Genomic DNA, 24801 nt, shown 5'->3' on the forward strand with positions numbered 1-24801 from the left:
ATGATTAACAAATTTCGTTTCGTCTCCCTACACGCAATAATAGCATCTTCCACATTAGTTTCCATAACTAGATGTGTAGCCCGTTTAAAGTGCGCAGAGCAATTCAGAGAACATTTGCAAACCATCGTATGTATTTATATCCAAAAAGATACATTAAAGCGTACGAGACTACCTAGAAAGTACAATTTTGAAAAATGAATTTTATTCACGTTAAGAGTAACATAAATGGAAATGCACATGCACAGCCTTGAAAAACGCGGAATTAGTTCCAGATCACTCGGGGAAAAAACATGCACCCTGTCCTACAAAACGCCTGCATTTAATATCTATCTTAAATACAGATGACATGACTAAATAAAAGGCAGGGGAAGGGACCATGCCAGTGCGCAAGAAACGGCTTAATATCAATCAAGCGTTCCAATTTTCTACACGTCCAAACTTGGAAGACTAGAAAAATACAGAAGACACAATATAGCATTATTCTCAGCGGACTGCAGCACACTAAATTCTAAATGCACATAAAGAGGCAGCTTACTCTTTACTAAGTGAGCAATACATTCACCATTCACTCGCTGAATGAAATTTTTAACAAGCACCAACCAGTGGTTGAGAAATTCATATGTTAATTCTATTACATTAATTCTGATGCACTGCTTAAGCCCACTTCACTTCCCAAAAGTGCAACTTGATTTCGAGGAAAGTCACTTAGTATTCTAAAGCAAATGCTGAAATACTGAGTTTTGAAAGAAACATACACAAACCCACAATATGTAAATGTGCAACAAACAATCCATTTGAATAAATATAACATTTTAAGTGTTTTAGAAATGTAATAAGTAATCACATACACAATATCTAAATGACAATATTCTCTAATAAATAAGACCACAACAAAGATAAACCAATTTTAAAAATCTGAAGATTTCAATAACAGAGTTAAGACAATGGCTGCTTCCTAATCATAACTGAATACATTTTGCTGTCTGAATGTTACAACACAAAAATGCATTAAGAAATCTTTGGGGGGAACTGAACCTCTCATCCCATATTGACTAGATTACCTGTTAAATGCCCCAAGATATAAATGCCAAGCCATTACCTAAGTACTATTCAACTGAGCATACATTTCTCACTCCTTGGGTGAAATAGGATTATCTATAATTTAGCATTTTCAGGCCCAGAGATTAACTTGAGCTGCTCTTGATACAAGCTCTCTCACCACAGCATTTGCACTAAGAAAAACATTAGCAGCGTATGACATATCCATGGCAACACAAGGCTCACAAGATTATGCACAGTTGTGCTTTGAATATCTCCATTTCTCTATGGGCCTCTGGAGCAGTGTCCGCTCAGTGCTGTGCAGGTGAGGAGGAGGAGGATGATGATGAAGAGGAGGCCTGGGAGGGAAGCAAACTATGAGTACGGGAGGGTCGAGGGGGTTGGGTCTGTTGGGGGGAAGGGCTGGGCTCAGGCCAGCTGTTTCCTGGGCTTCCTTCTCTTACTTCAGTGTCCAGCTGAGCAGGACATTCAAAGTGCACACAGTGGAAAACCTGGCCAAACAAAGCATTGTCAGACATAAAGAGAAACAAAATAAGAAGACAACCTCCTGATCTTAGGTTGTTCCAAAAATAAAGCTGAGTGCATTTTCTTACCTCGTTTGCAGTATTGTGTGTCCCCACTATACGGATGAAAGACGCTGGCTGCTTGTCAAACTTCAGTGTCTGCCAGGATCTGTGCAGCACACAGCCTTAAGTTAAAGTTTGTCACAGCGGTACCAGGTAAGGGTGGAAGCAACTGGAAACACTAACCTGCATGGCACCTTGGTACGGTCCACTACTCTAGTCCAGTGCTGTTGATTGGTGGAGACCTCAGTGTAGTAACTGTAGGAACGCTCATCACAGTCCCACAACAACAAGCTAAATGTAAAAACAATATGGACGCTGTGTTCAGTGCTTCACACATACTATATATTTTGATACTACATTAACAATATAAAGTTAAAAAAATGTATTATGAACTTAAAAAGTATCAGATTCAATGCTTAACAATTAACATTCATTCACCTACATGCCCCCCAACCACACCCACACCCACTCTTTTACCGCAATGAGTTCACCACATATGGTTGAGCGAGCTGGATGACTATGGCACCAGAGCCTAGCTGGTGGCATGTATAGCCCGAGTCCCAGTCATAGTTGCGTGTGTCCCCATTGAGCAGTGCGTTCCTGCTGCGGCTCACCCCCTCAATCACACTGGCACACGCAGAAATAGTGGCCACGTTTTCACTGGGGACTGGAGAGATCCACGGCATCGAAATCAGAAGGTTAATTGCTGATGTTTAACATTTTTACTTGTTTTTTGTTGTTTTTATATAATAAATATTGTTATTTCAGAGCCTTGGCCAAATAGCAGAAATTCAGACTAATGTTCAGCCTAAAGCATCATGAATATTAATTTATCAGATCTTACTGTTATGGACAAAATACTAACAGAAATGTTACCTAACCCTAACAGAAAACTTTTTTTCAAGATTTTACTGTAATGTACTGCTAAAATGTGGTGTCCCTTACCAAGAAGACCATTCTCCAGTGTGAAGGGGTGCTGGGTGTACATACATTCAAAGGCCACCAGATGGAAGACCTTGTTTACAGTGTTGTGTGTTCCTACGATGCGCACATACCTGCGATTACAAGCATTGTATTGAAGCAAGTCAGTACTTTCAAATGGGAGAAGTAGCCTTACTAATAATTTTAACTTATAATTGTGGTATAATATGCATCTCCTTATATTACTGTTTCATGATTAAGCTGCTAGAACTGTGTAGGTGACTACTGTGCAGGAGTGATGGACGCTTTGACATTTTACCTGCACACACGAGGAGGAAAGTAGAGATTCTGCCAAGAGCGGCAAAGGTACTTTGAGTGATCCACCACTCGAACCCAGTCCAGCTCATCCATAGACACCTCTATGTAATATGAGTATGACCTACAGAGAGAGAAAGTGCCACAGAAAGGATCTGATTCAGTGTATTCACCTGCAGTTGGAGCTGGGAGCAAAGATGGTTGCATACCTGCTGTCACGATCCCACAGCAGGATGCGGATGTAGTTGATGATGAAGGCTTGGCCGAGCTTCACCTGGATCCCTGCCCGGCCATCTTCTTCGATTGGGTGCCTGGAGAAACCGTGGTCGAGGTCATAGTTTTGAGTGTCTCCATCCAGCAATGCTGACTTCAGTTCCCCCTTCACCACCTGGGCACCGTACTTCATTGTGGCAATATTCTCCTCGGGAACTACACAAACGGATGAACACTAAAGCTCAAACGACTGGTGCATGTTTGCAATCTGTTTTGATTAAAACTAAGAAAAACTGTTTGGACAGTTTTAGAAGAGTTAAGATAATTTTCATCTTTTTGTCATCCAATTTTTAAGGTTACAAATCCTAAATTGTACACATCATGCAATATCAGATGCATAGAAAAAAACTGAGGATATTATGTTACTATTATTCACAAAATATGTAAAATTTGTTATAATGGAAGGCAAAAATATGAATCAAGAGAACTTACCTAGTTCTCTTAAATAACTTAATTTCATATATAGTGCTTATCAATAAGTAAAGTTTCAGTGGAACTCACTGAGCATGCCGCGGTAGTTCAAGTCCATATCCCTGCTTTCTGAACGCATCTTTATGGCATCAAGCAGGTCATCAGGGCTGACCAGGCCCGAGGGCCGCACCACGTTCAGCATCTCTGTCAGGGTCATAAGTGGCAGTCGCACTGATGACATCACTTCTTGCGTGGCCTCTCCTTCTCCGTTCTGGCGACACCAGCGACACAAGGCCTGGAAGATCTCCTTCTCACTGGATGCAAATGAATCCCGCCGGACCACCATCAACAAGGCTGCCTAGAAATACACAGGAAAGGAGAAGTCCAGGATGGTTCAGGAGAGCCAGCCAACCACCCTCCTCTGAGCAAGATTACACATACAAATTCAAGTCAAAAACACCTAACTGTAGCTAACCTTTTGCAGAAAAAGTTTAGATTTGAAGAGACCATAAAACCCAAATGAAAAGAATCATTATATCTTTATTTAGCAAAACAAACAAACAAACAAACTTTCACAGTTTAATTAGAGCCATTACTGACCCAGAACCAGATTTACCTTTGAGAGCGTTAGAAAACCGTCTGAAGCAAGGACCTCTGAGGCATGCCGGTCCATGTACGCACAGCAGGCTGCACTGAGTGCGCTTAGAGAGTACAGCGTCGCCACATCAAACACCAGACAGACATTGTGAGTATTCAAGATGGTACGCAGAAAATCAGATGTGGAGTCTTCCAAAAGCTGGAGGCCGTAGCGATGTGCTAGACCTAGGAAGTCTAGCAGCACTTCCTCCCGAGTGGCGCTGAGGCTGACTCGCCCTGTATAGAGATAATTGAGAAGCATGGAGAAGGCCTCTGCTCGGGTCTCTTCCAGACACACCTCGGCTTGAGGCTGGGACTCCTTCATACCACCATACAGCAGTGCTCTGCAGATGACAATAGCTTCATATTGAGAAAGTACACATACCTATTTAACAAATAGCTACAATTAGGCATTAATACTTTAGATATCACTAGCTTTGTATAACACAGAGAAAGAAAAAGATCACTGTGTAGCACAATTGGCATTTCAGACGTCGCTATATATACACACACACACACACACACAGCCATTTCACAAGAAGACACAACTTCTTTCTACCTGAAATAGTGGCATCGTGCTGCAAGTATCACACGATGTGCAGGGAAACGCTTTTCCTCAACGACGAAAGTTACATCACTGTACTCTTCGCCTGGTATAAGCGCACCAAGCTGTTCCGATAGAAGATGAACATGGTCGATCTCCGACACGGAGCCCATAGAGCGTAAGGGGTGGCTGTTACTGCTCATTGCCAGTGGTTGTGTCACATCTGTAAGACATTAAAGGCATTACAATTTGCCAGCTATAGTAATTCAATCCTAAAGTGTGTCTAAGACTTCGTTTCGAGTAAGATGCTCTTAATGAATCAAAACTGTGAACTTCACTAAAAGCTGATATTTATTCCAATTTCAGCCAGTACGACTACGGCTTTAATGTAATGCTTGTTCTTTCATATAGTCAAAGTCACCGGACCTAAATATATAAGTGTTGTGCCATTTGTGCTGTAGCAGTTAAAAGCACGTAGCTAGTCATCTAGCTAGGTCTCGCTGCAGACGGGCAGGACGAGTAGAAACAATTAGATAGCTAGCTAAGGATTTAACCTACCAGCTGATGCAGCCCTGTGTCTGTTCACGATTACTTTCCTCTCTTAAATGTCAGATTTGCCTTGACCATAAATGTCTACCAGTTGAACTGTAAATGCCTCTCCCACAAAACAACTGACAGAAGGGAAATAGCTAACCCTAGCTAAGGTATGACGAAATAAACAACACAGACGTTATTCAGGTCAAAACCCGGATGTTTTTCTGCGTTAGATGAGTTACAAAGAGTTTGAAGAACAAACATTGCCCCTTGTGTGTAGGAGGTGTACCTGAACAGTAGTCGTTTAGCCTCTCAAGTCATCGGCTAAATCGGATTAGCTATATATATATGATGTTTTAGAATCCTTGTTGAAATATATATCTGTGATGTGTACTTATAAGTACACATCACAGATATATATTTCAACAAGGATTCTCAAACATCACACTTATAAACAAGGTTTGAAATAATATTTTACATCCCAGCATCTTGAAGTGTGACCTGAAGTGATTAGTTTCTGCTGTATTAAAGTACTCATTAGATGCTATATAAATTCTGCACAACACACATTTGCAATATCCATACTTGCACTTTACGGTATCTAAATCTACATTTGGTAAAATGGTAATGCAGCTTTTCAATACCTTACAATAGCTAAAACTATTTAAGGTAATGCCAAGTATTATGAGATGCCTCAGTCAGTACTTGAGAGTTAAGAGTGACTAAATTAATATTCCCCTCCACCACTAATGAGACACTAGAGACAGCATACTGTCTAATATTTCACTTTAAACAATCTTGTCTTGGTGTCTTCATGAGATCATAGATACCATGTTGTTTGGGCTAAAAATCTCAATCCAGTACCCATCTGGATCTGTTATAAAGACCTGTCCTTTTATATGGCCTGTAAAATAAACAAAGAAGCAAAAACATAATTGCTGAGAACGGCAAAAGATTGCAAATCTGCAATAATGTTTTAAATATAAAGTTTGGAACAATACTTTAAAATATCATAATAACTGTCCTGCATGTAGATTAACTAGATAACATCATCACAGTTTGAGGGAATCTGTCTGCTGCCTTAAACATGAAGGTCTTAAAGAAGAAATGCTAAGAAAACAATGCAGTTTCAGTGTGTAAAATAAGGACATACCTTCATCTGGTTTCTGCACAAATGTAACTTACAGTTCTTCAAAGACTTTGCAAGTGGCATATACATCTAAGAACGGCAATGCTTATATGACCTAGGACACTGAAAAGAATGGTGCAGAAAGCAAGTGGATCTGTATAATGATATATGATAATATTGCAAAACACAATTAAAAATGAGTTGCTGTTAGCTGGAAGAACTACTAAGCTAGCTACTACCAACCTATGTAGAGAGTGTTTATGTAAGATCAGTGGCTTTCACTGGGGATTGACCTCCTTAAAGCAATGCAATTGTACCTCTCTCTCTCTCTCTCTCTCTCTCTCTCTCTCTCTCTCTCTCTCTCTCTCTCTATATATATATATATATATATATATATATATATATATATATATATATATATATATATGTATATGTATATATATAGGTGCTTGGTTTTATACATCTGTGGCCATGGATGTGATTGGAACACCTGAATTCAATGATCTTTTGTTTTTATATTGCTTTCCTACTATGAGTGGGCAACAGGAGAATACCTGAAACTATTACATTTAAGGCTTGGGCTAAGTTACACAATTCCATTCACTACAGCAGCAGACTCCTCCCAGCAGTTAAAACATTTTAGGAGTGTCCAAGCTCTGTTTGTGACTTTATTGAGTGACATTTGTCAACTTTACCCAAAGCTGAACAGGATTTGTGGAGGATTTCTCACCTGCCCTCAACTGGATAAAAAAAAAAACTATGTATCAAGGGCTTAGTGACAAAGATATTACTACGGCTTGCAAGGAGGGAAATCCAATGACTAAAGTATGTGTTCAGTTGACATTCTGTAAAAGAGTTGTCTTGAAATTATTGTATATATTAGGCTGAAAATGATTTCTGACAGGAACAACAACAGATTATTACATAGACATATGCCTATATACTTTACATTAGACTTTATTCTATCTAATAGGATGCCACAAGTCATTTACATTTATGTTTACATTTACGGCATTTAGCAGACGCTCTTATCCAGAGTGACTTACAAAAGTGCTTTGTTATTTACTCATAGAATATCCTAGTACAGTACAGTAGGTTAGAGTCCAACATACCAATGAACTAGAATACTGTAGAATACTGGGTTCAATGCTGATACCTAGACAACACAATACATAACACAGTACACAATACATAAAGTCTATCCTAAACAATGAAAAGTGCAATAAACAATAAGTGCTAGAGTTTGTTAAACATAAACAATACCCTACAATATGTACTAATTTAGTCAGTCAATATGGGAGCAGTGTCAGTTGTCCTTTAAATATTCTGCAAATAGATGGGTCTTCAGTCTGTGTTTGAAGACTGCAAGGGACTCTGCTGTCTGGACAGCAAGTGGGAGTTCATTCCACCATCTTGGAGCAAGGGCAGAAAATAGTCTCAATGCTTGTCGTCCATGAGACCTGAAGCAAGGTATTTCAAGCCGAGCCATACTTGAGGTTTGAAGTACTCGAGGTATGGATTGGGCTTTGACAATCGACCTCATGTATGAAGGAGCTGGTCCATTTTTGGCTTTGTAGGCAAGCATCAAGGTTTTAAATCTGAAGCGTGCAGCTACTGGGAGCCAATGAAGGGAGTGCAGCAGTGGAGTAACGAGTAAACTTCGGAAGCAGTCTTGCTGCTGCATTCTGGACAAGTTGTAGAGGTTTGATGGCTCTTAGAGGAAGACCAGCAAGTAGCGAGTTACGAGTTGCAGTAGTCTAATTAGTCTAACTGGTAGTAGTAGTCTAACAGTCATGAAATTTCCTCGCTACTATATATTCCACAGTCAACTATCAGTGGTATTATAACAAAGTGGAAGCGATTGGGAACAACAGCAACTTATCCACAAAGTGGTAGGCTACATAAAATGACAGAGCGGGGTCAGTGGATGCTGAGGCGCATAGTGCACAGAGGATACCAACTTTCTGCAGTCAATCACTACAGACCTCCAAACTTCATGCGGCCTTCAAATTAGCTCAAGAGCAGTGTGTAGAGAGCTTCATGAAATAGGTTTCCATGGCCGAGCAGCTGCATCCAAGCCTTATATCACCAAGTGCAATGAAAAGCATCAGATGCAGTGGTGTAAAGCACCACTGGATTCTAGAGCAGTGAAGATGTGTTCTCTGGAGTGATGAATCACACTTCTCCGTCTGGCAATCCAATGGACGAGTCTGCGTTTGGCGGTTGCCAGAAGAACAGCACTTGTCTGAGTGCATTGTGCCAAGTGTAAAGTTTCATGGAGGGGGGATTATGGTGTAGGGTTGTTTTTTAGGAGTTGGGCTTGGCCCCTTAGTTCTAGTGAAAGGAACTGTTAATGCTTCAGCATACCAAGAGATTTTGGACCATTTCATGCTCCCAACTTTGTGAGAGCAGTTTGGTGATGGCCCCTTCCTGTCCCAGCATGACAGGACAAAGCAAAGTCCATAAAGACATGGATGAGTGAGTTTGGTGTGGAAGAACTTGACTGGCCTGCACAGAGTCCTGACCTCAACCCGATCGAACAACTTTGGGATGAGTTAGAGTGGAGACTGTGAAACAGGCCTTCTCGTCCAACATCAGTGTCTGACCTCACAATTGCACTTTTGGAAGAATGATCAAAAATTCCCATAAACACACTCCTAAACCTTGTGGAAAGCCTTCCCAGAAGAATTGTAGCTGTCATAGTTGCAAAGGGTTTGCAGACATCATATTAAACCCTATGGATTAAGATTGGGATGTCACTCAAATTCATATGTGTGCGAAGGCAGATGAGAGAATACTTTTGTCAACATAGTGTGTGTGTGTGTGTGTGTGTGTGTGTGTGTGTGTGTGTGTGTGTGTGTGTATATATATATATATATATATATATATGACTATATATATAATGGCCTTAATCCTGTTGATCCATAATCGGCCTTGGCTCATCGTCTTGTGCCCTTAACACCTGCTGTGAGCTCAGAGGGTCTGCAGCAAAACAAGTCAGTTGAATCTCCTGCTCAAATTGCCCAGGCATTTCATTCACTGGTTCTGAGTCTCCCCTAGAAAAGAGCATAGATGAGAGTGAGACTATGCAACACACAAGAAATCAGTGCTAGGATCATTTTTACAGTCTGGCGCAAGGCTGCCAAGTTTTAGTCAGACTGTAGCAGAGTTTGGAGATTTTTCTGTTCATAGTCACATGATTAATTACAAAGTTTCCTAGATGTTGGGAAATCTCCAAACTGCTATATTTTTGCCCATCATGACTGGAGCTAGTGTTTAGCAATTATCTAGGACACCAGCACAGATATTTGAATGGTAGAAAGAAGGTGTAGGATTATATTCGGATTACAGAGACCTTCACTTCACTTGGGCTCTTGATAAGATAGCACTATGTGCTATCACTATGTTGTTGTGTGTCTAACCAATCAGTTCCCCAGTTTAAAAAAAAAGACCATGAGTTTTTTAGAAATGTCACAAGTCTTACATAAACAACCTATAATCCTGTTAAAGATTTCACAGTGGTATGCAAAATGTCTGATATTTGAATGGTCCTTTTTCCTGGAACTCTATACCACTGTTTGACACATCTCATCTGATAAAATCACAGGGTAGTGTAGTATTTGTTATCCCAGGTTATTTGGGAAATTATTTTACTTTAGGCTTTGCATTTTGTTCATGTGTTTCTCATATATCTTTATACTGTATATATCTTTGGTATTTTTTTGGTTGCAATCAATCATGGCAAATAGTTTGGGCTGTCAATCAAGACAGAAATCTGTTGCACAGAAGTTGGTTTCTCGTGACAGTTGATGTATCAGTTCTTTTTGGAAAACCTTGAAACAAAGATGATCATAAAGTGTTAAACACTCTGAACACTCTTTCTAGTTTAATAGTTAAGTTGATCTTCTAATACAACAGTGCTTTTAGAGAAACTGTACCCTGAACCAATTTTAATATTATATTAATAATAGAGTTTAATATAAATTAAAACTAGATTCTGACCAACCACTTTATTACAAACACCTGCCCTGCCTCTATCATGTTAATGTTGCTGCTGTATTGAGAATAGATCCCTCCCTCAAACAAACAAACAAACAAACAAACGTCAGTCAGCATTGCACCTGTGCAATGCTGATCATTGATAAATGAGATAAGAAGTTGCTTATGTATGAATATACATAGATGGGCTACAGTCTGTAATTCTACACCTATAAACTGCATCTAGAAGGTGTATCTAATAAAATTGCCAGTATAGGTGCAATGTAGGATTCTTTTTTATAAAGTAGCTGATGAGTATATAAAATGGCCAATGAATATATTAAATTATGCTTTATTATTAAAATTGACTGAAACTCTGTATTGTGAGTTACCAATTGGAAAATTTAAATTTATACATTTATGGTATTCTACATTTTTGACTGAACACATTTTGAGCAATTAGTTGAAGGTTTAGTGCCTTGCTCATGGGCCAAACAATAGTAACTTAGAAGTGGTGGGATTTGAATTGGCAACTTTGTGAGCACTAGTTAAGCACTGTAACCACTGAGCAACCACTGAGCTACCACTGCCTGTTCCATGCCTTTGCTGTGCATTTTAGAGGTAATTAGAATTTAATTCTAATTAATTAGAATGAGCTTTTTCATGGGTGAGCTGGTCTTGATCAATTACCAGGTGAGAGCTGCCTTTTGATACATTAATGCAATTCATAAATGTAAATGCTCTTGTAATTACACAGATAACAGCTGCCCTGTTATCAAATACATTATTAATAAAAGAGGTCATTCATAAAACATGACACAATTGTGCAGAGACCAAGACAAAAGATTAACTTAGTTCAGAGCATTTACAGTGGGGAGCTGTATTATACACATACATTGATACAGCAAAGAATGAAATGTCATTATACGAGTGACAATGTACCTTTAATGCCTTTGATTATGGAGGAAATGACCTGTTTGCAGATCAGTTGTAGCTACATTCTCTTAAAAGACACATATTTTGGTACCTGCCTCATTACCTGAGATTTTCCCTATAGTAGTAATAATACAATTTTGCTAGATGACTAGCAAAATGAGAAATTGGATGTTAAAATTTTCATACTGAGTGTAATTATATAGCCGACATACACAAATACACAAGGACTCTTCCCTGTTTTTTTCTCCAGAGCATAACTTGGACTTTTTAATCATAATCCTATAAATTGTTAATGAAAGGAGCATAAAATATCAGCGTTTGATTGCTACCAGTTTATGTTTAAAAAAAATAAAGTTCATTGTTCACATGGATCACAATGAAATGTAACTTTTACAAATTCTTTAAAAACTGTCATGAACTATTATAAAAAAAAGGTTATGTCACATATTTTATGGTTATAAATTGCAAAATCAACAAAGACAAACAAAGAAACATCTAGTAGCTGCACTCTGTGTGGCACCAGATGGATAAAATGATTACACACTATGATTTATCACACTAATAAGATGCATGCTGTCCCTCACCCATAAAAGCATTATCAGCTCCAGTAATGTCTGTTGGAGATATTTACCTCTCTCTGGTTAATGTGATGGGCTCCCTGTCTTGACTGTGGAGCTGTTTGGCATTGGCTAACAACTGCTGCTGATCCATACGACTGGTCACGTGACCCGATGGGCTGCTTCTCATGACGACTGGGGCCAGGTGGCTAACCTGATGCCTCCCTCTGCATGGCTCTCCCCATGGTCTTGGTAGTGTGGCACTGCAACAAGGTTTCAGTGACTGGGGACCTGAATGGGTCCTTTGACAAAACACAGAGTGAGCATCATTAAATGATGTCGACGAAGGGGAAGGAGTGATGGCAATTTTTTCCTCACTGTTTCTCTTGGTGCATTTTTGCATGTGAGAAACTGGTGGTGTCATCAATGCTCCCGCCTTTTCACTGACATGACAGGTTGGGGTTAGAGAAGCAGGAAGACTTGAAACCCTTTGGTGTACAGGAGGTTGAGAAGGTGGGAGTCTCACTCTGGAGACTGGTGGAATGGTTCTCACATAGCTGTTCAGGTAGAGTCTTGCAGCTTTCCCTTCACCTAATTCCCTGCTTCCATGCTGTGCTGCTGTTCCTGCTTTCATAGCTAAAAGCCTGTAGCTGTCTTGATCAGAAGGCCTTTTCTTGTCTGGAGTTTCAGAGGAGTGTTGCAGATTAATTATTTTTTGAGACTGCTGATAAAGACTGGCAGCATCCTCTTTGTTGGTGTTGACTCCAGTTTGCTGGTTACAGTCCTGCCTTGGCTGGCCTCCAACCATGTCATCCTCTCTGATTAGATGGCTGGCTGAGATGCTCATGGAGCCCTGTGAAAAACTGGGCTGGCTGGGGATCACAGTTACTGTCTCCAGTGAGCCTTGGAGACGTTGAGAGACTCTGCATCTCTGTCTCTCTGTGGAACACTCATGGTGGAGAGGTTTACCATTCTCCTCATCAAAAGTAGGGTCTTCTTTGCTATCAGAAGAGTTGTCCATCAGTACCTCAGGAGGAGGCGGAGGAAGGCTATCCAAATCTATATCATTGGATCTATTTGAGAATCTTTGGTTAATTGGGTAACTGTTGTTATTGTCATTGATTGAAACACCTTTACCAATATTGGTTAACATAGGCACAAAACTTTCCTTTGTTGCTTTAATTTTCATAGGCCTGTTAAAAGGATCATGTTTGAATTTGTCCTGCACCCCTTGACTAAAGATATCGATGAGTTGTTTGACAGCATTTTTGCCTGGCACTGCAGGTGTTAATGTCAGAGGTGAGTTAACTGGTATGCTAGCCTTAGATGCCCCTTTGCTTCCATATTGGAGACCAGATGATCGTGCTGTACTTTGTGCTCCAGGCGAATGTCTTCTCAAATTTGCCCTGTCAAGGCTGCTGAGGACCATGCCCCCAGCCAAACCTTTGCTAATCCATTTGAGTTTTTTGTCTTCCTTTTGGCTTTTCTCCTGCTCATTCATTATACAACTCTCCACTTTGCTGTATAAAGAATCATTAGATTGAGACCACCAAAGGCCCATTAAATGAGAAAGTTTATGTTTTTCCTGACTTTCTACTACAAGAGTGTCAGCAGTTTTGGGCTTTCTGATTTTTCTCTCTCTCTGATTGGCCCTTTCTAAGGTTGCAATAGCTGCCCTGCCATTCTGTAGACCAACCTGAAGTGGATGATGGCTGAGGTTTTGAGATTGGGACCAATTAGACATATTGCTTCCTGTCACATCATTTTTCCTATCCTGCTTGTCTTCTGTCTTGTCTTCATCCTTGTTGGCATTTTTATCACCATCATCATCATTACTGCTGTCATCCTCATTGTCATTATCACCCCTGCCCTCTTCAACTCTATTAAACTGAGCCTGATCAGGTGGTCTGTTCTCAGGAACACCAGATGATGACCCAGTGCTGGTTCCTGACCCTAAGCTCTCCCGGTGGTAATAAAGTCGCATTGAACCACAGGTACTCTGGCACTCATTGTCAGCACCGATGCCACTGTCCTCGCTGTGCACAGTACCATCATCTGGGCTTGGCTTCCTCAGGACAGCAGTTTCCACCTGAGCTAGCACCTGTCTCACACGTCCCTCTGCCACTCTCTTTGCTGATAGCTTGTCTTCCAGCAATCGGGAAAGGGACATAAAGTAGTCAGATGCCTCTTCTAGGTCCTTGTCCCCCAGTCCTTTTACGGAGTCCCCTATGAGCCTCATCTTTTCAGTGGAGTGCTGGAGCATCTGATGTAGAAGGTATAGAGGAGGGTTGACTGAGTATAGGTCAGCATCATGTTTGCCTAGGCAAAGTGAAACATCTCTCTGTGCTGGTGGCATGGTCATGTGGTTTCCATACTTTTCCAACATCTTCTCACCCTCGACTGCCATTTCCTCCAAGGTGCAGTTTATCTCCTCATAGCGTAATGCCAGCAATGTCACCACAGGCTGTAAGGAGAGTCGAATCTGTGTTGCTTGGTCCAAGATCCCAAAGAGGGACTCATATTTAAGGATATTGGGTTTCAGATAAGCAAAGACTGCATGTTGAGCTCTCACCATTGTTTCTGAATGATCTTCCTTTGACATAATATGGACAGTTTTTTCTCTACACATTTTGACTCCTTTGTTTTCCTGTCTTCTTTCATTGTTTTTGTTTTCTTGCTTTTGGGGGGTTAGTAATCCTTCTTGTAAATCTTCATTTGCCCCTTCCACCCTTGCCCCTTCTACATCAACACTTTGCTTTATAATTGTAGCAGTGTCACACTGTATATCACAGAGTGAGAATCCTTTATCACCGGGCGGTACAAGAATGCTCTGAATTTCTGTCCCATCATAGAATGAGTTGTTGTTTTCATGTGATCCAGAGTGCACAGCTTGGTCACTGTGGCTAGATAATCTAGCAAAGATCTGACCTTTGGAAGGTGAGCAACCCATTTTAACAGACCGAGTTGGATCCTTAGGTTGACAAAGGAGCGATTAGACTAGCGGGAACTATAGTGTTTAAAATTATATGTTTAAAATTACCTACTTGTTAGGAAAGGTAGTCCTTCCTGTCCACCACCCCTGTTATTACTGCCATTCTTTTGCTGTTTCTGGATTGTGTCATGCCATGGAAGCAGTTTCTTTTTGAAGTTTTTTAGGTGTGCTAGCAGACCTGTCATGCTCTAGACTGATGTTTCAGTTTTCACATGCCTTATTAAATTGTTTTCCAAAGAGATTCAGCAAAAAGAACCAAAGCTGTTCATAGCTGTGTGGTACCTTCTTCACATAGCTGATTGACTGAGAGGATAAAGGAGACTTGAGATCCCTTAGCTCTTTGCATGCACAGATGGTCACATTAAAAGAATGAACTGCACACGTAAGAGGATAAGCTCATCAAGAAAATAAGGTGCTTTGTCAGTGGCCTTTTGCCTACTTTTCTTTACTTTTTCCACATATCATTTTTAGAAAATGTTTATTGCACGGCCATGTTTGTTGCTGTACAACTCTAAACAAAGGAATGAGCAACATAGTTTGAGAGTATGTATTTGAAGATGTTTCTTTCACTGAAATATTCCATGGACTCATGCCAGAGTTTGAGGTAATGTGTCCAGGGGTAATATGTCCATCATCAGAGAAATGACCTGAAGATATTTGTAATTACAGATGATGCAACCAAGAATAGACAGATTTGATATTTAAACATTAATACATTTATAATAATTTTTATTCTAAACAATTTAATTAAGTTTTGAATTATTCCATACAAATAATGAAATATAACATTTCAGTATCATATATTACATAAACAATGTAATGACCAAAACATTCCTTTAAAAAAGTAAAAACAGTAAAAACTTTAAAAAGGACAATATTGTTAGCCACCTTTAATCTTTTTTAAGTTTGTGACCTCATAGATACCTCTTGCGCATCCTGGCACAGCTATGGTTTTGTGTTCTCTGTGTAGCATGAAAAAGATAAATGAGAATACCAGCAATAACATGCCTATTCCTGTTCAAGCCAAAAATATGATGGAACAAGGTGCAGACCACTCTAAATTTAATTTCCATTTCTGACATTAAGTCCTTAGAGTACATGAGAAATCATTTGGACAAATCTCGACAGGAGAGTTGATCTGTTGAGTAAAAAAAGGAAAGCCAACTTTAAAGCCAACTTCAATCTTTTTTGTTACCTGCACTTGTTTAATTTGATCACTAACATTTTCCACCTGAATCCACCTTAATAACCTCACATTTAACACAGGTCTCTAGCAACCCCCTTGGGATAAAGCAAGAAACAATCCTGTATTTTGGAAAAAAACAGTAGAAGCATGAACAAAGGCAGGTACAGAGGTGGGATGGCATGTTAAAGATGATTATACCTTCAATATACCTCACATTTCTGGTGCTGAGAGAATTCAAACGAATCTGCTACAGTCATGATTATCCTGTAAGACTGGTTAACTTATCTGATTTACATTCTTACATTTATAGTCAAGCCTTAAACTTTGTCTACTCTAAGCCTTACATAAGCGTTACAATTAGACATTTTTGTTACAAAATAAACAAATAAAATAATTTAAAAAAAAACCTTATATTAATGCTTTGCAGGATCCCTTTAGGTATAGTTGATCAAAAAAGCCTATTAAAACTCTTTATATTTGTTGGTTACATTATTAGCTTAATTTAATGAACTTCATGAGAAACACTGTTTAAGACATTTTTAAAAAAGATTTAAGAATAAGAATAAGATAAGGAGATAGAGAATGAGTAAGTGAAAAATAAACAATCCTCTACAACTGGAATTTAGGTGTGAAAAAAAGTACTCCAGTGCAGTGAACATTTCCAGATTTATTTAAATATTTTTTTAAAATAATGCTTAAAAAATTGAACCACACCAAACTAATAAAGACTTGAAATCCTTCCACAATTCCACAAATTAATTCCACAATAATGTCCCATTTTTCACATATCAGGAATTGATCACAGAAAAAAAAGAACGAATGTAATTATATAATTATCTTAAATAAAATAGTTATGTCTCAAAACCGTCATAAGGTCAGTGCCACTTTTTAATATCTCGACACGTGAATACTTATATGTTATTGTCACGGTGCACCCAGAAAGAGAGACATGCCCACTGACACACACACACACACACACACGCAAATATATTCCCATGTCACTGTGGCTACAAGCCGTCATCGCCAGCTACTTGTTTAATTTTCTTTTTTTAATTTGAGTTAGCGCAACACTATGTATGTTAGTGTCTTTATGGAGAATAAAGACTCACATCTCATTCCTTCCCTGCTCCCATCACAGTTATATCGACAAGTGAGTACTTGTATGCAATTGTATGTTAAACTTTAGTTTTTATCAAGGCAAATGCATGCTTGACAGTGTATAAAAAATTGTGAATTGTCAGTGTGTCACACCCGCAGACCGGAGCGTTCACCGTTTCCCTGGCAACCTAGTCACTTCCGTGTTTTCTAGTGTCCGTCTGTCTCCATGGTTCCCTGTCTCCGCCCCTTATTTTCTCCAGCTGTTCCCAGTTTGTCCCTAATTGTGGTCCTATGTAAACCTTATTTATGCGTCTCTTGTTTGTCCTTTATTGTTTTGCGATGCCATGCTTGAGCTCGCATGCTCCCATATAGTTTCTCCCCGCATTCCAGGTCCAGTTACCCTCTCTGTTGTTGTTGCTTTCCCGGTTCTTGTTTTCTTCTGTTCATTAGTCTGTTGCACTGTCTCTCTGTGTTTGTGTCTACGCTGTTTTCCTCGTTCGTATTCGTTTTTCTGATTCCGCTCTCTTTCCTCGTCCGGTATTCTCCCTTCTCTTCGCTTCGCTTCTGTTTGTTTTGCTGTTTCACATTTATCCAGCTGTATTTAAAAAATCTTCCTTCAATTTAGCTGCAGTCTTAGAGCCTAGAGAATAACAATGTACTTGTCTCAAAGAGCAAAATGAACAGGTTTGCGTACAGTACTTCTAGAGATCAGCCAGATATACCTATGCTATGTTGTTGAGGTGGAGACCCTCCTCAATGTCTAATGGAGGCAGTATTTATTATTCTGTCTGCACCCTTTATAGTCTGCAGGAATGGACAGTGATTCTGGCATTTTACTGTCTGGTGATATGGGGTGCTGTGAGATGTCCAGCCTGTGAAAAGGAAAATTACACCTGGGCTGAACAATAATTGTTTGTTCTTTCTGAGATGATCTCATACCACTTCATAATGAAGTGACAAAAGATGACTCTGTAGTTGGAGAGCATAGTGGCAGAGACCTGGAAAATGGGTTGAACGTCTGTTTGGCGGATAAAGGTTGGAATAAAGCAAAGCCAAGCCAGCTATAGGCTCTGTCTTGTCATCTCAGCCTTTGAAGACCAATAGGAAACAGACCACATCTAGAACAGCAATGTAGATATTCACTGCAGCAAAGCCAAACCACTTGGACCCCTGAGTGCACAAACAGTTTTTTTTTTGTGAACTTCTCAGTTTTGATTTTTCTTCAATAATTTTAAGAGCATCATATTCCAGCCAGAAAGTACAAATAAGAACTTTTAAGTGAGAAGGAACTTGATGGCAAAAGACTTATCAAGCAATCTATGTTGTGGATGAAGTGTCATTTATGACAAAAGCTGTGCAAGAGTGAAACCATAGAAAAAGTGGAAATGCATGAGGGAGGGAAAGTGTGCACAAGTGATTGGAAATGCTTGTGAAAGTGTGTGCAAGCTACTGTAAATGCTCGTGAGGGCAAGTGAGTGAAAGTGTGCGCTAGCATGTGAAATTGCACACGAGCGGTTTGACATGGGGAAGGAGCTTTATGGCATCCATTGTCAGTATACACTGTTGTCAACATGGAAATGCAAAAAATTTTTTGGTTTATTTTTCTCAATTTGTGTTCTTTTTATATGATTTAAAATACTGATGTAGAAAGATTTTTAAACAACTAAACACGGGTCTTTTTTGTCTAGATACAAATGCGTGCGCGCACACAAATGATTTGACCAATTCACACACACACAAAAAAATAATTTAATTTAGAGGATCCTTTCTTTTAAGTTTGCACACACACCATTCACACCTACCAGTCAGGTGGCAGAGAAACAAACACACATACATGATATAACCTTTAATGGACTATAATTCAGAAAAAAATTCAACACCAGAATAATCAAAGTGATAAAGCGCTATGTGCAACTGCTTTAACTCAAGTGTTCTTGTCCAGCCAGTTTCCAACTTTATACCTGTTATTCATTTGTGTCTTGTAAAAATGATGTCATGCATGATTTTATCTGAGTATGTGGGTCAAAACATTTTTAACTTTGTTCTGGTCAACATTTTTTTCTCTTGGTCAATCACTTGATTAATGCTGAAAAATTGCAACAACATTTAAACAGTTTAAAACACTTGCTGCAGAGCATGTATTCCCAAGTATACACGTGTAGCTGGACTATAATTCCATGCCTGAGTGCTGTGAAGTTAATCTGGTTATAGAATATGTTTTACAATTATTTAGGTAACATCTATAACACTATTGTTTGATTATCAGCTGTTAGGCTTTCATGCATGAGATTTAAAGCTCAGTCAAGTTCTGGGATGGTTAGTGGTGGCCACAAGGTTTACATGCAGGTATTAAAAAGTGGAATTTCTATAAAAACAGGAATCTGAATAGAGGAGATTGAGAATCAATAGATATACCCAGAAAAGTGCAAATTAATAAAAAAACTATGTGATTGTATATAGTAAGTAAATATACATATTTATCATCCACGTTTTCCACTTTCACACATTAAAAGCAGACTAACAGAGATGAAAAAGCTCCTCCCTCAAATTCATCTTCTTCCAAGCTTTCCCATCGCTTGCGGTAACTTTCACTTACTCGCTCTCGTGCACACTTTCATTCTCTTGCGCGTATTTCCAATCTCTCTCACAGATTCACTCTCACGGGTACTTGCACAGCTATTGTCATAAACGGTGCTTCATAGTTGTGTATGGGTATCATGGATCAAGCAGGTTAGAAATATGTGAAAAGCTCTCACCAGGACACAAAGAGGGTGAATCCAAGCCCATTCATGGTCTGTTGGATGGCACAAAGATGGATGTCTTCCTAAAAAAGCTATTATACTTCTGAAGCTCACCATCTATCTTCACGCCTATCTTCATCAAACAAGAAATCTTTGAGATGAAGGCTGTTTCTGTTGAATGTGCCAGTTTTTAGCCAGACTGATTGGGATCATGCAGCTGGTTTGTGGTGAAAAGAGATAATTGATTGTAAACTGCTCATTCAAGGGCTTTTGAGAAGAAAGAGAGAAGTGATACCGGTCTGTAATTGGTAACATTGGAGTCATAAAGTGTGGACCTCTTGAAGATTGGTATCACCCTTGCTGTTTTGAATGCATTTGGCACATGTCCAGAAGATAAATAGTTGTTGATGATGACAGAGATGAAAGGAAACAGATGTCTTGAGATCGTCTGGAACAGAATGGAAGGAATGTGATCCAGCGGACATGTATTCGGATTGCTGGAAGTCCAGAGTTGAAGAATTTGGTCTGAGGAGAGAGGAGAAAAAGAAGCCAGAGAGTTGGATGTTGGAGAATGCACACTGGTTGGAAGAGTGGGAACAGAGGAAAAGGACTGGCGGATTGCTTCAACCTTCTCCTCAAAGAAGGAGATGAAATCCTCAGGAGTAAGAGATGAGGAAGGAGGGGAAGGGGGAGGATTAAGGAGAGAAGAAAAAATAGTGAAGAGCTTGCATGGATCAGATGCTGATTATTCAAATTTCCCTCTGTAGTAGGATGACTTCACGGATGTTACTTCCAGTGAGAACTTGGAAAGGAGAGACTGGTATGAGCTGAGGTCTGATTCTAGGTGAGTTTTCTTCCACTGCCTCGCTGCGGTCCTTAGTTCTCTCCTGTGGCAGCAGAGTGTTTCTGTTAGCCAGCGGGCAGATGGGGAAGACCTTGCAGGTCCAGAGGAGAGAGGGCACAGAAGATTCATTGATGAGGATAATGTAAAAATGAAAGTATTTGTAACTGTATCCCAGAGAGAACACAGAGAGTCAGGGTGAGGAAGGTAGGACAAAATAATAGAAGTAATGGAAGAGAGAGTTATGGAGTGCAGATTGTGATGGAAGAAGGAGGGACATGTTGGGGAAAACTAATTGGAAAGAGAAGGAAGGGAGAGAGAGAAGGATAGAAAGGATAGAGTGATGGTCCAAGAGGTGGAGGTGGGTGACTGCGATGTCCGATGTTGTGGTGATCTGGGTAAAGATCAGGCCCGGAATATTGCCTGCTTTGTATGTCAGAGAAGACTGGCTGAAGGTAAGGTCAAATGCTGTCAACAGCAGAAGGATGCAGGAGGAATGTCTTCTGATGGAAGGTTGAAGTCTCCAAGGACAATGAGTGGATTTCCTTCAATGGGGAATTGGCTCAGGAGGATGTCAAGCTCATCAATTAAGTTATCTAGGGAACCTGGAGGGCAGTAGATGATAATGATGTGAAGTTTGGTAGGGAAGCACACTGTAATACCATGAAATTCAAAAGAGGAGATGGAAAGAGCAGAGAAGGAAAGTGGAGTGAAACGCCACTCTCGACAAAATAGTAAACCTGTGCCACCACCCCTGCCGAGACACCTCAGAGAATGGGTGAATGAAAAGGTAGAGCACAGGGCAGCCGGAATCGCTGAGTTCTCAGGGGTGATCCAGGTCTCTGTTAGAACTAGGAAATGTAATGAGTGGAGGGATGCTAGGGCTGAGATGAAGTCAGCCTTCTGTTCAGCTGATTGGCAATTCCAAAGCCCTCCTGCCACCAGAATCTGTGATAGTGCCGAACGTTGTGAGTAAATGAGGTTGCTAAGATTGCGACATCTACGATGATAGTGTCTAGGAGATCTGTGGGATATATGAACAGGATTTGTGAGATACATTTCAGATTGGATGCTAGGTTTGTGGATGTATAAGATGAAAGATTGAGATAGTGTGAGAAAAAAGATACTTAGATGTGTGTGTAGTCCAGTAGATGTAATGTACATGAGGAGTTGATTGAAAAGCATAACAAAGCCTTTTACATGTGTTGATTACATATATGTCTGTAGCTGAGTTGTCCTAATTTAAGTCAATACGTGCTGAGTCTGCCCCTCAATTCACAACTAAGGCCAAGGCGAAACTACACCTGCAGTGAGTAATTACAGGTAACAAGCAACTAGGTTCAGACAAGAAGCCTTGAATTTAACAGACTCTAAGGCAAAAGTAAGTAAACTCAGAGCTTAACTTAACCAACCAGAGGATAGTCCCAGAGAAAAACCAAAGCACACTTGTGATAGAACCACTGTGATAGAACCCAGAAATGCATTTGAGCTAGTGCCCTAGCTCACTGAGCCCTTCAGAAGTTCTAAAAGGATAAATGTAAAAGTATACATTAATATATCTTACTCCATGTGTCAGAATAGGATCCGGCAGTAGCTACAGCTGCTACAGTTATAGCAACATGAAACATTTAATATATATAAGTGCCGGGGGGACAATAATCTAAACACCTGGATTTGGGCATCTAGGCTAAAGAGAAAAGTTCTTTTAATGCTTTAAATAATAATAATAAAAAAAAACAACTTAGAATGTTTTCTACACAGCTTGAGTTCTAGACTGGAAGTTCTAGATTTCTAGAATGGAACAGAGAGCGTTTCATTTAATCTCACGATTGTGTTGGACTATGTGATTTTGCCCTGTAGAGGAGCTAAGATCTGATATTTTCTCATCACACCCATTACTCTTCCATCACCATCAATTTTCCATCCATTATCAAAATCTCCATTTTTATCAAAGGATCATGTTAGGTTATCTTCAGTGTTCATATTTTTAAGAATTTGAAAATGCAGAAATACAAAAAACACCCATATTTATATAACATACCCAAGAGAACACAAATAGGGCAATAGGTGTTTTTTTTTTTTAATAATTAATTTAAACAGAACTTAAATCATTACAAGAGTCACAGGTGCAAAACGTAGCAACTGTAGCATGCCACATTTGGTAAAGCATATCTACAAAACAGGTTAAACTGTGAGTGTTAGTTGTGAGAAAAGATATTCTCAAATAGATGAACATAATGTACTACAGCATCAAAATTTCTACTGTGCATCTGCTGTGGTTATAAACATTACAATTAACCACATAAATGCACAACCTACTAATTTACCTTCCATGGCAATAATTGGGCATCTTCAGAGCAGTTAGTGTCATTCCATTCCAAGTTGCTTAATGGCATGAGCTATTACATACACTGCCACTCTCTGGGTATAGGCTTCTGTTAGGTCTACAGTATGAATCAGATAGTCATCGTTGCCTCCTGGGGATCTGGAAAACTGAAGGTCAAAAAGGATGTGAGCTGTTTGCTGATCAGAAAAGCAGTTGCACCTTAGATGCTTGTATTTCCTGATGAAGTCATTCCTGACCCCTGGGCACGGCCTCAGGTTCTGGAGATAGTCTTCAAAATCTGAGATGCTTCCCATGAGGAAGGTAAGGCCTAAGATGACTCCTAGCTTGTTTATGTCTGTCATATTAATTAATGTGTCATAGACCAGACATCACTGGCAATATAGTATAGGTCTTAAACATCTCTTTAAAGGGCATCTTCACCAGTTTCAGTCTCCAAATGAGCGACACCGCCTTGGCTCCAGAAGATTTTATTTTGCTGGCCACATCCTTGATGTGCTGCTCCATATTTATGAAACCTAGATAGTGTATAACACTTCCTGGTAAGATATACATATTTGCTCTTGTTTTGCATGAAATTCTCAAAAACAGGTCTGCCATAGTCATAATGTAGGGTCACTACCTCAATCCAGTCCCTGTATTGTGTAATTTGATAATATTCTTTAAAGTGAAATTCCGTGCATTAGATGATAATGTATAGAGGCAAGCATCAATATTAAAGACAAATAATGGAATTAAGATAAATAAGGGAATTAATGAAGTACTTCTTAAAAAAGAGTCAACAATGAGGAAAAAGTGCAGAGTAGTCACAAATGGCCACATAGACAAAGCAGTTGGAAAAAGACAAAATGTATTCCAGATCCCCTTCTTTGTATATTGATATTCTGTGCACACACCAATAGAAGACATTATTCACCCTTAGAAGTTTTCAGAAAACCTAATTCTGTGTAAACACAAAAATATGCCCTTAATTCAAGTTGCCATAGTATATATATGACTACCCTTAAGTCCTTTTTGGCAACTATAATAGACATGAGTATCTTAAGTATCTTTCTCCCAAAAGAACCTTTAAAGGTGAATTAAAGTTTGAATACTCAGTGAGGACTGAGAACATCCTATTGACATCCTATTGACAGCCAAAATGTATTCCAAACAGTCTAATGCTTTTGTACCATATACAAAAGAATCACACATCAGATATCCAATCCAAATCCCAGGAAGAAACCCAGAGTCATTGATTGTTTCAGTAGTGTGAATTGCAGCTAAGGATTATATAAATGGAATTAGATCAAAGCTAGAAAGTAGAGAGAGTGAGACTGCATTACAATAATTACAATGTATGAACTTAATTAGCACTGATATTTTTAATAAGAGCATCAAAGGGACACTGGATCTGCATACTCATTCTGTGCAAGTACAAACATCTGGGCGAATCTGTTCCTGAAGGTCTGGTACTTTAGAGTGAATGAACCCCAGAATGTCGTTGATGATGTTCCCAAGTGCATAAGGCCAAACGGTTCAAACGTCAGAGTACACCCCCTGCTACACCATCACAGTCAGGGCCAGCACCAAAACACATGGATATGACACACAGGATATCATGTTGTAGGTCATTTCTTTTCGGCTTACTGAAGGTCTGGTACTTTAGAGTGAATGAACCCCAGAATGTCGTTGATGATGTTCCCAAGTGCATAAGGCCAAACGGTTCAAACGTCAGAGTACACCCCCTGCTACACCATC

General features: G+C 39.5%; 1 protein-coding gene and 1 pseudogene across 1 annotated transcript; both read right to left on the bottom strand.

The window, feature by feature from the left end:
• Positions 1–180: 180 nt before the first annotated feature.
• On the bottom strand, positions 181–5458 carry btbd9 (BTB (POZ) domain containing 9). Its single transcript, XM_027001696.2, has 11 exons — positions 5284–5458; positions 4741–4948; positions 4162–4525; positions 3636–3903; positions 3071–3290; positions 2866–2985; positions 2571–2680; positions 2103–2292; positions 1809–1916; positions 1653–1731; positions 181–1550 (listed from the first exon to the last, which is right to left on the bottom strand). Exons 2-11 carry the CDS (start codon positions 4926–4928, stop codon positions 1350–1352), a joined length of 1848 nt encoding a protein of 615 aa, XP_026857497.1. The 5' UTR covers positions 4929–4948; positions 5284–5458; the 3' UTR covers positions 181–1349.
• A 12564-nt stretch (positions 5459–18022) lies between these two features.
• Positions 18023–24561, bottom strand: LOC113572264 (annotated as a pseudogene).
• Positions 24562–24801: the final 240 nt, after the last annotated feature.

The sequence above is a fragment of the Electrophorus electricus genome, chromosome 3 (assembly GCF_013358815.1).
Source record: "Electrophorus electricus isolate fEleEle1 chromosome 3, fEleEle1.pri, whole genome shotgun sequence".
Taxonomy (NCBI): Eukaryota; Metazoa; Chordata; class Actinopteri; order Gymnotiformes; family Gymnotidae; genus Electrophorus; species Electrophorus electricus.

What these genes read in the sequence shown, in the direction of transcription:
- btbd9 (XM_027001696.2), bottom strand. Translation starts at nt 4,928, where the DNA reads ATGAGCAGTAACAGCCACCCCTTACGCTCTATGGGCTCCGTGTCGGAG. An exon ending in GAACTACCGCGGCATGCTCA is followed by an intron (nt 3,291 to 3,635) that starts GTGAGTTCCACT and finishes CCGTTTGTGTAG; the next exon opens with TTCCCGAGGAGAATATTGCC. An exon ending in CGTACCAAGGTGCCATGCAG is followed by an intron (nt 1,732 to 1,808) that starts GTTAGTGTTTCC and finishes TGTGCTGCACAG; the next exon opens with ATCCTGGCAGACACTGAAGT.